Consider the following 12,333-nt stretch of genomic DNA (forward strand, 5'->3'; position numbering starts at 1 on the left):
AGTTATCGACCAATAACGGTAGCTCTACAGTCAGACCGTCCAATCCGAAGATTTTAGGCTACTTCACCACGCCCCCTTCTCACTCAAGCGGGTGTGTTCTCCCTGTGTCCGCGTGGGTTTCCTCCGGGTGCTCCGGTTTCCTCCCACGGTCCAAAAACACACGTTGGTAGGTGGACTGGCGACGCCAAAGTGCCCGTAGGTGTAAGTGTGTGTGAATGTGTGTGTGTGTGTCTGTGTTGCCCTGTGAAGGACTGGCGCCCCCTCCAGGGTGTATTCCCCGCCTTGCGCTCAATGATTCCAGGTAGGCTCTGGACCCACTGCGACCCTGAATTGGATAAGGGTTACAGGTAATGAATGAATGAATGAATGTTTTTATTTTTAAGTGCTATTCATGAGGGATGAAGATTCCCAGTTGATGCTCTATAGAGGGGATCCCACACAATGAAACAGAAGGGTCCATGGTTTAAAATGTCTCGTCCAACAAAGCCACTAGGTGTCAGAATAGGTGAAATATAACTGATTGCTCCTTTAACATGAAATTGAATGCATGTTCACTTCATTTTCCTGATGTCACCATTGTTATCTGATAGCATTGTTTACTTCTCTGTTTCTTATCTAATGCATTCTGATGTATGGAACCTGACCTTGAAAAAGCTGAAATTGGCAACCATTAAGAATACAGAATAAATGTGTCTGTCTAAGCATTGTTTATGTACATACACAGATTTTGAAAAATCGCTTTGACGTTCAAGTACAGACACAGAGTAGAGATGTATTAATGCCCTGTACTCAAACTTATCTTAAGATCATTGCTTTTAATACAACAACACGTAAACATGTAAAATGTTGATTTCATTAAAGGTGTTCCGTGCTCTGCTTAAAAAAATAAAATAAAATAAAATAAAGTCCCTCTGCCTACCTTTCATCTTCTAAAATTTGGATGTCATATTGCCTGGCTAAGCTACAGTGATTTCAAAGCAATGCAGTTTATTTATAGAGGGCACGAGGGCGTCTTCAACAGAGGAGCACTAATGAGACAAATCTGTAAGCAGCCTTCACTTGTGGCCGTAACTCAGGTGTGTAGAAATAGAAAATCATCCCCCAATTCCTCCAGTAATCATCACCCTCAAAGCTCTTCAGGTTCCTCTGAAGTTCACTCTTAAATAGGGCAAGTATTGTCAGAGCACATCCTCGTTCTGTTTCCCCTCTCGCCTTGTCTCTCTCTACTTTTTTATAAATTCCCATCACTTTGTAGCTGTCTTTTGGTGAGCGATATATAAGTTACAATAGCCTTTTTTTGTCATTGATGTATTATCCAAAAAATAGTGGTAAATGAAATTATTGTCAATTTAAGACGTAAGCCATTGATATAATGATAATATAAAAACATAATATGCAGTTACACCCATTTAACTTCTAGCAGAAAGAGTACATTTTCAGACAAATCGATGTAACAGCCACAAAACAGAGAGACGAGAAAACCAGAGAGCGGAACAAAGCGAGTGGCTAAAATACTAGTGATGTAAACAATGTAATGAATAATATTGATGTCAGCAGTAATTATTGAGGAAATGTCCATATATTGTACAATAAGTAAGTAAATATTGTGCCTAGTACAGCATATTGGACATACTTCACAATCAGTTGATTCATATACATTTTAATTTTGTGTTGTGGATTTGTTTTCACTTATATAACTCATGAATCAGTTTATGCCTGGGGTGGCCATCCTATTAGATACAAACAACACGAATAAACAAACAAACCCAACACATTACTACCAGAAGCCACAAGCTATGTATTTACACAAACATGCATGCACACAACTACCATATTACAGCAAGGTCGACTGCACGAGCTACGATTCCAGACGCTTGAAGAATCGAATCACCGGGAGTCGACTCCTCTCCGCTATCTCTGCTTACTTTGACTTTATTCCACCACTCTCGCTGTGAACAGAGACGCTGCTCAGCGGGACGGCTTTGGAGCCAGACTCTGAAAATAACTTTGGAAATTTTAGAGTAATATCTGCCCCAAGTTGTATGAGGAAGAAAGGGTTTTTTTTAAGACAGAGATAGAATGTTGACACATGCAATTTTAAACCCAAATCTCAAATGGGTGTTTGAGTGAATCCCATTTCACGTTCCGTTGAATACTTGAATCGGTCCAGTGTGAAATCCCTCAAACATAGCCTTGTTTTAACTGTTATCTCACCCTTTTTATAATGTAAATATTGGAGCTGCTGGTCTAATAGCTGTTGTATTTTATGGAAAGGGTTCAGGTTTATTGGTAATGAACAAATAAATAAACATTACCTGCCCATGTTTCTGACCTTGAGATGAGGAGTCGTTCATAACTGTGTTGGTAGATGGTGGCAGTTGAGATGGAAAGGTTTGACGTGGTAATATTTGTTATTGTGATTTTTCCATGCACATAACCTTTTGTGAACGTCACTAAAACACTAAAATACCCAACAGATTTTATTTATTTATTGAAAACGGGAAGTTTCCTGAAAGCTGTATTGAAGTACAAGTGTGGAATGCAGTTGAGGCTTGTTGGTAATACTTTATAAGTGCTTGTTGTAATCCTCATAAGTGACCACTGGGCGCCGGGCAGGAACACACCCTGCACAGGGCTGTAACAGCAGTTTTCCTGCTACTGAAAAATGAATGACTAATACTTAATGGCCATTAACTGCTACCCTTGTGCTCCTGCCTCATGTAATCCATACGTTTATCTATTATCACTAGAAGTAGTGCGCATCTTTGACCTACTGATACCTAGAAGTGCTGAGAGCTGGCTCCGTTTTTTCACTGCCTTGTTTTCACCTATTTATAGCTTGCCTTCTAATATAATTCTAATATGAATATAATTTCATTGTGTTGATCTTTCAATTACTTTTTTTGCATTAATTTATTTTACATTTAAATATTCATTCATACATTAATTGTCTGTGACTGCTTATTCAGTGATCGCGGTGAGTCTAGAGCCTACCAGGAATCACTGGGCGCAGGGTGGGAACACACCCTGGAGGGGGCGCCAGTCCTTTGCAGGGAGGCACACTCTCACACATTCGCTCACACACTCACACCTACCGACACTTTTGAGTCGCCAATCCACCTACCAACGTGTGTTTTTGGACTGTGGGAGGAAACTGGATCACCCGGAGGAAACCCATGTGGACACAGGGAGAACACACCAAACTCCTCACAGACAGTCACCCGGAGTGGGGCTTGGACCCACAACCCCAAAATCTTCTGTCTAAAGAAGAAAAAAATGTGATTAATCACGATTAATCAGAGCAATTTGCACAATTATTTGGTTAAACATTTGAAATCTCTCAAGAGTCATTACTATATATACTATATAGACATGGTGCTCTACTCTGAAAGTAAACGGTTAGTTTATTTCATAGAGTTAACAGTTCTACTTGAGGATGCTGTAGATGAAGCATTTGGAAAGAAGAAGCTGATGTATGCGGACTTGGCGGTTGAAGTGAGGAACGCGTGTGGCAGGCACATATCCAGCGACCAGTGGAGATTGGTCTTAGGGGATTTGTAGCCAAGTATGCCACATCCCTGCTTGCGCAGTTCAGCATCAGGGGTCGGAAACTAAGGGCAGCTGAAAAGGAGTTATCAGAAACAGATGAAATGTCTAGTCAGTGGTTGTGGATAAGGAGAGTAGAGATTACTTGGGGAAATGCACTGTAGAGATGCTATTGTGCTGTAGCACGTGAAGTTCACATGGAACTGGTGGCACTGAGCATGCATTAACGGTGCCATTGGGGCTAGGGACAGCCTTAGTCACCAGGGAGGCCAGTGTGGATTTATGGTTGTTGATGGTGAAGGTAAAGGTAGGCCTGGCTTACTGGCTTGGAGGGGGGTGGGTCTGGGACGCCAGACTTCACTGTTGAGCCTTCTGGAGGTGTCATCGGCTTATTTCAGGATAGCTTAATATATATCATATATATATATATATATATATATATATATATATATATATATATATAATATATATATAAATATAGTCACATCCTAAATTTCTCTTTCCTTTGTCTCTCTCTTTCATCATTTTGTGATGTCCCCCGCACCTCACCCCAAGCTCATTAGCTCCTTCTCAGTCTCAGCAGGGTTTTTAATCCTCCTCTTAATGCCACTGTCACAGCTCCACAGTGCTAATGCCTGTGCCACTGGCTAGCGTGAGCTGCCTGTTCTGCTGGACATTGTGGTCATGGATCAGTTTGGTCTGTAAGGAGCGGCTGAGCCCCTGCAGCAGAAGTGCAGCTGTTTCAGCTGCCAGGGCTCTACTCGCCCCATCTGTGGATCTTATCTGGCCCTTCACATTCGAGCAAGAGTGCAGCACTTCACTCTGTAACCCGAACAGACGCAAAATGCCTAGCCACTATTTAGGATAATGCTCGGCCAAGGCCCATGCCAAACCTGAAGGGTGTGCAGTCGAATGCAGAGCTTGAAATGTCTTGTTTTTGACAATGTGACATAGGATTTGTGTTGTCAGTGTCTTTTCTCCCTTTATCCGTTAACCACATGATAAAAGTAAAAGTACAGTAGGACTGTCTTGCTGTCAGGTGTGATAAAAAACAATAAAACACATAGGTAGATGTCTGTTTACTTTACTTTACTGATGTTCTTTCATCAAAAGCAATGATGGTATAGATGCACACAGAGGACAGGTGCACTAAAAATAACTCAGTGTGGCACTGTTGTTTTTTTCATGGCAGATGTATGCACATTTTTCTCTCTACTTGCATGGAAAATATGTGTCCCACTCCAGTCTGTTATATTCATAAATATAGAAGCATAATTTGCATTAAGTCCGTCAGGAGAAGGCCAAAAGAAGAGGAGTGAAATAGAACAGCTGTCCTAGGAGAGCTGCGATCCAAAATAAAATCCACTAAAATAATGTACAGGTGCTCTCACAAAGCTATTGATTTTGGCAGCCTCCGAGTCTTGTTTAAGAAAGTTTGCGATATATCTGACAGTGAGTGCAAGCGGAGGTTAATGAACTCTCTTTTTTTTCAGTTTAAGTCTCCATCTCCGCCCTCCATTCCCTTTTGAATGAATTCTGCAGTGTTGTGATCCGGCCGAGTCTCTAATGTGTCAAGTGTCATACTTAATTAACTGCTAGGAAATATCCCTATTAGACAAACCATCACCTTGTCACAATGCTAAAGAGTGTCTGGCCTGGATTCTAATGTGGCATAAATGGAGAGCTACATGGTCACTGTCCCTGTGCCCTGAAAAGACACTGGGAGCACTTTGAGAAAAATCAATGCGGTCTGCATCAGAGAGAATCCAGCACAGGTGAAGGTCCCTGTCACAAAGCCTCATGTGTGAAAACTCATTTGTTCAGGCAGACTGGCACATTCACAGCTCGGCCCAGTAGGCTGTAATAAGAAGAGGAATGGTCAAACCTCGCCTCACTTATCAATAAATCAACACCGCACTGTTGATTCTTTCTCTCCAGACCCTCTAGAGCGTTCAGATATGATCTAATATGACCTATTGATGCATGATCAGTTTATGCTAATCCCTCTCACCTCGTGCTGTGCTCTCGAGATGGAAAAAGTAATCGATTTTTTCATGCATCTTCATTCACTGAAATCATTTGACAAAATGTCATAATTGGATGTTTATTTTGGTTTTGTGCTTCATTTACTGTTAAATAAATTCACAAGACATTAGCCACTTGGGCAGTGCCAGGTTTGGAAGAGGAAAGAAATGAAGGATGTCACACATTGACATAAAAGATTGCAAGCCGTAATTGACATATCTTAGCAAATAAGCCAACGCAAGAAATTATAGAACGAACTGTTGCACTGTTAGATGCTACATACTCTCTGAGGGAAATCCGCAGAATGTTTGTACTGTTTGAAACGGGCAGATACTGTGCACATTCTAAAATCTTTTGCTTGGATGAGATCTCTAGGTGTATGTTAAAATCATCCGTCATGTATAGCCATTGCTCCAAAATAATCTACTCGTAGTACACAAAAGTATGACATTAGACAATATGGGTGTTAATATGGACATATCTGTCAATCTGCAGTCTCACATTTCAGTACATTATGCCATTTTTAATAACAAAAATGTTGAGAAAAGCATATCCATGGGTTGCACTGTGTGTATTAGCCGCCATATTGAATACTTATTACTCATAAAAAACATTATATTTTGTTTTTTTTATACTGTAGGCTAAAATCAAAATGTGGCAATGCATTGAAATGCATTGGACATCAACATAGAGCTTATATGATATAGCCAATATTTATATCACAATATACTTCTTAATTCCAGTCGATACAATATAATTCTAATAGCAATATTCATTCATTATCTGTAACCGCTTATCCAATTCAGGGTTGCAGTGGGTCCAGATCCTACCTGGAATCATTGGGTGCAAGGCAGGAAAACACCCTGGAGGGGGCAGCAGTCCTTCACAGGGCAACACACACACACTTTTGAGTCACCAATCCACCTACTAACGTGTGTTTTTGGACTGTGGGAGGAAACCGGAGCACCCGGAGGAAACCCACGCGGACACAGGGAGAACACACCAACTCCTGACAGACAGACAGTCACCCGGAGTGGGAATCGAACCCACAACCTCCAGGACCCTGGAGCTGTGTGACTGCGACACTAACCTGCTGCGCCACCGTGCCGCCCTCTAATAGCAATATGAACAATCAAAAAGCCACAGAAAAACTGCCAAGAACTGAAAGCACCATGACATCACCATCAAACAACAACGTTTTGGCTTATCAATATTCATATTTTTAATCTAACATTAAAATTGAGTGCAGTGAACTGATGGCACAGTAATGACCATCACCCAGTGAGAGACTCTGTAAATAATATATACTGGAATATTAAAAATGTGTATAAAAATCATATCATTGTTATTGAAACATTTTAAATTGCGATATATATTGATATTAAATCATTGTCCAGCCCTATATCAGCGTATAACTTCATGGCACCCTGAATCAAAATCAAATCACCTGTAGATTTTCTTCCCTATTGTACACACACCTTTCTGGGTGTCAGCTCCATCATCTCAGCCGTGTCGCTGTTGTTCCCGCATTGCTGTCCGAGCCCATCACTCTCCAGCCATTCGCTGCAGGGGACTGCAGGGGACGGCATGCGTCGTTTCAAACCTCATTTAACACTGAACCGTGCCCCCTAATAAAGCCCAAATTGCCCACCGTGGAGATGGAGAGTGGCTCCAGACATTCATTAGCTTAATGAAAACAGGCCACTCCACTGCTGCCGCCCAGTGAGCGCCTTCGCGTCGCAGCCGAGGTGGCCATCTGCTCCAGGGCTGCTGGCCAACTGCGGAGAATTCCCGTTATATCCACACCACAGGAGAACAGGCACATGGCTCCATAGCCTCCAGCTCCAACACTCCGGAAAAGAACAGGCCTGTAGATGCAGTGAAAAACTGCAGCAGGTTTAAATGACCAGGGCTGTGGAAAGAGTAATGGAAATCCACGGCAAAGTAAGACTACTGCAGTGATCATTCACTTTAGTGCAGGCAAAAGTATTACAAAGAAGATGAACAAAAAGTACTCAAGGGTAACTAAACCCCTAGTTTCAGCTAAATCTACCTCTGGTTGAACTCTGAACAATTCACTGAAGTGGGCGGGGTAGGACGATGTGCGCTGTAAACGGAGGTGGGCCTCTGCGTTGTTTGTTGTGTTGCCATGTTGACAGATACACCCCCCACGTGACAAGACTGATGTGGCTTGTTGTGATGAACATCAAGTTTGCTGCAGAAAGAGAACTAACCACAAATTTTAAGAACAATTGGTAAATTATATTATTACAAAACAATACAATTCAGTTGATTATAAAATTCCATAGAGTGCAGCTACTCTTTAAAGATAAGATTTGAAATTTTTGCTCCTGGCTTTCCCCTAGATTTGTAGAATGAAATTAACTTTACAGCAGGGTCCTGAAACTAAGGAGAGATGTGGTGGTGGTGGTGGTTGGGGGGGTTGGGGGGGGGGGGGGTGCTTTCCTACACTCCTCTAAAAAAGCCAGGAATACAAACAGCAGAGGCTATGTTCTCCCTATTTTAGCACTAGTTTGAAAAGAATTAGTGGCTGGGTTTACCTGTATTAAAGGAAGCTTGTTTTAGCTTTATTCCTCCCAGCTTGGTAGTATATGTTTGACAGTGTGTAAAAGCACATTCATGTTAACAAATCAAAAGTGTTTGGACTAAAATTTAGGGAGAAAAATCAAATCAATCACAATTTGCTATTACTGTGTACACTCAGAAATAAAGCTACAGTAGAGGTACATTATTGGTCTCTAAAGGTACACACAATGTAAACATACCTTTAAAGTGCAGTTGGGATCCTTAAACATACAGAAGGTGATGTGAATATTTGTAATCTCTATATAAAATAATCAATAAAGTCCTGGAGATGAAATAGGGGTATGAAATCCTAATTAAAGCCTAATTATTTTCCCAAACTAAAGGTAATGAATGTTTACCCTTGAGGGTACCACCAAAGTAACAGCAAATGGTACCACCACAGTGCGTTTTTCTGACAGTGTAGTTTGTTACTTTCCACCTCTGTAAATGGAGTGGACCCCCTACACGCTGTCTCTCTCTGTCTGGTCTCACATTTATTCTCAGGGTTCTAGGCACAGATGTGGTGAGAGTTAGTCCTGTTCTGTAAGTGGACTCCCCTCCCAGTGTGCAGCTGCTGTGGCTGTGGAGAGCGGATGGCGAGTGGTTTGGAGCCATGTGCGAGGCAGGGTATGTCAACATGTGTTACAGCCAACTGTTTCATCCTCACTGCCGCATGTCAGCTAACCTTTGAAAACATTTGAAGGGCAAGCTCTCTTCTCTTAGCAAAGTCTGTCGCCCAGCCGAGCAGAAGCGAGCAGTAAACAAGCACGGACAGTGTTCTGAAATAACGACAGAATCACTCAAAATGAAACGCCCTGGAATAGCTTAGCCTCCAAGGTCCTGCCATTCACTCAGGCCATTCTTGAAGGATGCCGTATGGTTTAAATATTCGTCATGTATATGGCTTTTTTATATGTATGCTGTTGTTCTTTTCCACTACTTCCACCTTTGGAAATTCTCAAATAAATGGTAAAAGGAGGTCTTAAAGGCTGTGTATTCAAAACAGTCTATTTGTATGTGTTTATGGAAATGCATTATAGACGAGGTAACAGTTTTGAAACATGGTAAACAACATTAAAATTTGAGAAAAGAAAAACAGGGAAACTAAAAAGAAGGAAGTGTTCCTCGCTAAATCAAGGACATCGAATTCTCTGATTTTATTTTATGTATGATGTGTGCCAATGTTGAATTCAGTGTGATATTGATGCTTGGGCTAATCATTTGAATTCATTAAGGAAAGTTCAATGTTACTGTGTAGTACAGATCATTCCCTGGGGGGAATTGATGTTGTATTTCGTAAACGGTGAGTCTGTGAGATTACAGTATTTATTTTGACAGCTAAATTTGAAGTTTTAGTCTTAGTCTTGCTACTAAAATTGATATTAGTCTTAGTCTAGCTTTATTTTAGTTTTAGTAGTTACTAAATAATTAGTAATGCAAATTTTATATATATATTACTTAGAAGTATTATTTAGATGTAAATCTCATAAACAGTAGCTTAAAATTTATATTACTTTTAACAATAAGTTAACATCTAAAATTATGAAAGAATTACCACTTTTTTGGTCAAAAACATTTACATACATTTATTTAATGAAAACTTCCGATTGCATTGCAGCCGTTCTGTGCAAAAGGTGCTTCCAGACAGACAAGGAGTCGACTCTAAGAGTTTCAATTCTATGAATCATTTGCCAAGTACTTCCCAAACACGCAAATAAATGATTCTTTGGGAGTTAACTCCACTAACTATGTACATTTTAAGCAGCAGCTCTCTATTCAGATGACCCTAAGCCACTCTGAAATCATTTTACATACATACAGCACAAAGAGCACATATGCCGCTCTGTCAAAGTAAATGTTGAGAGTGAGGAGAACTCTCAAAGGCTCTCAAAGAGTCATTCCTTCAAGTGGCAAAGAGGTGGAGCATTTTCCTATTTAGCCTGTATTTCGTTGTGATTTTCTGTTTTCAAATCAGAAATTCTGGGTGATTACTACTGTAAAGTGCAAAACAGTTAATCACATTTTTCGTCTTCAAATGTATATATTTATCTAATTCTCGTCTAGTTTTCATTGTGCAAACTAAGTCATCGGCGAATCTTTTTCCTCAAAATTCCTGTTTATGAATTTACACTGGTTGACAGAAGCAAACATAGATGGAGATAAAAAAACGAGAAGAGCAGACAGTAACTGGTCTCAATGACTTCTTGACCACTATGAGGCTGAAATGGTCGATGTTGCCCCAAGGCAATCAGTTGATAGCTCATCATCTGCACGGTATTACTTGAATCCCCATTGGAGATAAACTCATTATGTTATGCCTCATTCAAGCGTAGACCTCTGGATCACTCTGAGGATCTTTATTGGCATCTGCACATGTTCTAATATCTGTGAGAGCAGCAGAGGCCCAGCGCTGACCCTGAACATCGATTAGACAGATGACTGACCGCGGTCCCTACAGATAGGGACACACACTCTCTTAAACATTGCTTTTTTAAGGTTCACACCATCCTGCTTCTGATCAGCGATAGACAGGTGATAGATGGGTGCAACACATATTCCATTCATTCCAAAAGTCATTCTTTTCACTTGGTTTTCTCTATGTTACTTCAGAGTGTATCTGGCTTAGTCTGAGGTGGGGTAAAAAAAAACATGCGTAGATGTTTTTTATTGACTTTGAGGTAAGAGAACTGTCAAGCAGCACCAGAGACCAATGGTATTGCCTTTTCTCTTCTCCATTACAGTTTAATTTTGTTGGGAAACTGCTGGGGCCCCGGGGCAATTCCATGAAAAGATTACAAGAGGAAACGGGAGCAAAGATGTCCATCCTCGGCAAAGGCTCAATGAGGGATAAAGGCAAGGTAGGAAGACAGAATCCCACTTTTTCTTCTGATTGCACTGTCTGGAAGGTATATATACCATGGTTTCAACAACCAATTTCATATTAGACCTGAGTTTCTGCATGTAATATTCATTCTGCATATATATGTTTACAAATTCACATAATACTATGAAGCCTACTATTGAACAATGCAATAGAAAATCAAATCCAATTTATTGTATTTATAGTTATAGCCATTATAATCCAAGAGATACAATGAAGTAAACTGTGCTTTCAATTTGTGACTCGAATGTGTCAACTTTTAATCAATTAAAATGAATTTCACTATTTTCAGGGCATTATCTATAGTTGTATGCAGTTGATTCCATTTACATATTCTTTACATATTATATTGACAGTTTCTACCATAATGTTGTTGTTTTGTTTCTGGAAAACACAACCATACTCATAACAAGTAGTAATATAATATATCTTCTACATACAACATAATCAGAATCTGCACTGTGTTATCATAAAATTAATATAATATCATATCAAATAATGGGCGGCACGGTGGTGCAGCAGCTAGTGTCGCAGTCACACAGCTCCAGGGACCTGGAGGTTGTGGGTTTGATTCCCGCTCCGTGTGACTGTCTGTGAGGAGTGTGGTGTGTTCTCCCCGTGTCCGCGTGGGTTTCCTCCGGGTGCTCCGGTTTCTTACCCCGGTCAAAAAACACACGTTGGTAGGTGGATTGGTGACTCCAAAGTGTCCGTAGGTGTGAGTGAATGTGTGTGTCTGTGTTGCCCTGTGAAGGACACCTCCAGGGTGTACTCCCCGCCTTGCGCCCAATGATTCCAGGTAGGCTCTGGACCCACCGCAACCCTGAACTGGATAAGTGCTTACAGATAATGAATGAATGAATGATATCAAATAATGCCATACTTTATTAGAATGCAACTTGCCAAAACTGCAACATCTAATGACCTTTCATAAAAATTTTAAGTGATTTATTTGTTCAGTTCAGTCAGCTGTCAGTAGACTAATTCCAAAACATATGACTCATGATGTCTCACACAGCAAACACAATGTTTAAGTCAACATTATTTTATGATACTTTTTCTAATTTTATTTGAATTTTCAGGAAGAAAACTCACTGACCTATCAAGATTTTAGCTGCAGTTGAAGCAGTGTTAGAAGCAGCAAATAGAAATACTTTCTCAGACTGATCAACTGAATAATTTAAATTTTTTGTGATCATATGCTTTTCTAAGCATGTCATGGATGTAATCAGTAGACTTATCAAATGCATGTTTCATGAACATGAATATCTTAATATGTATTTATGCAACAGCTCTCA

The 12,333-nt window shown here is 40.4% G+C and overlaps 1 protein-coding gene across 5 annotated transcripts in view; it reads left to right on the forward strand.

Moving 5' to 3' along the window:
* khdrbs2 (KH domain containing, RNA binding, signal transduction associated 2) overlaps window positions 1-12,333 on the forward strand; it is a 142,218-nt gene that overhangs the window by 41,902 nt on the left and 87,983 nt on the right. For all 5 annotated transcript variants that reach the window (XM_066680006.1, XM_066680003.1, XM_066680004.1 and 2 more), the window contains exon 3: window positions 10,899-11,015. In XM_066680006.1, coding sequence (XP_066536103.1) covers window positions 10,899-11,015 — 117 coding nt within the window. The remainder of the gene's footprint in view (window positions 1-10,898; window positions 11,016-12,333) is intronic.

Source organism: Hoplias malabaricus, chromosome 8 (genome assembly GCF_029633855.1).
Source record: "Hoplias malabaricus isolate fHopMal1 chromosome 8, fHopMal1.hap1, whole genome shotgun sequence".
NCBI lineage: Eukaryota > Metazoa > Chordata > Actinopteri > Characiformes > Erythrinidae > Hoplias > Hoplias malabaricus.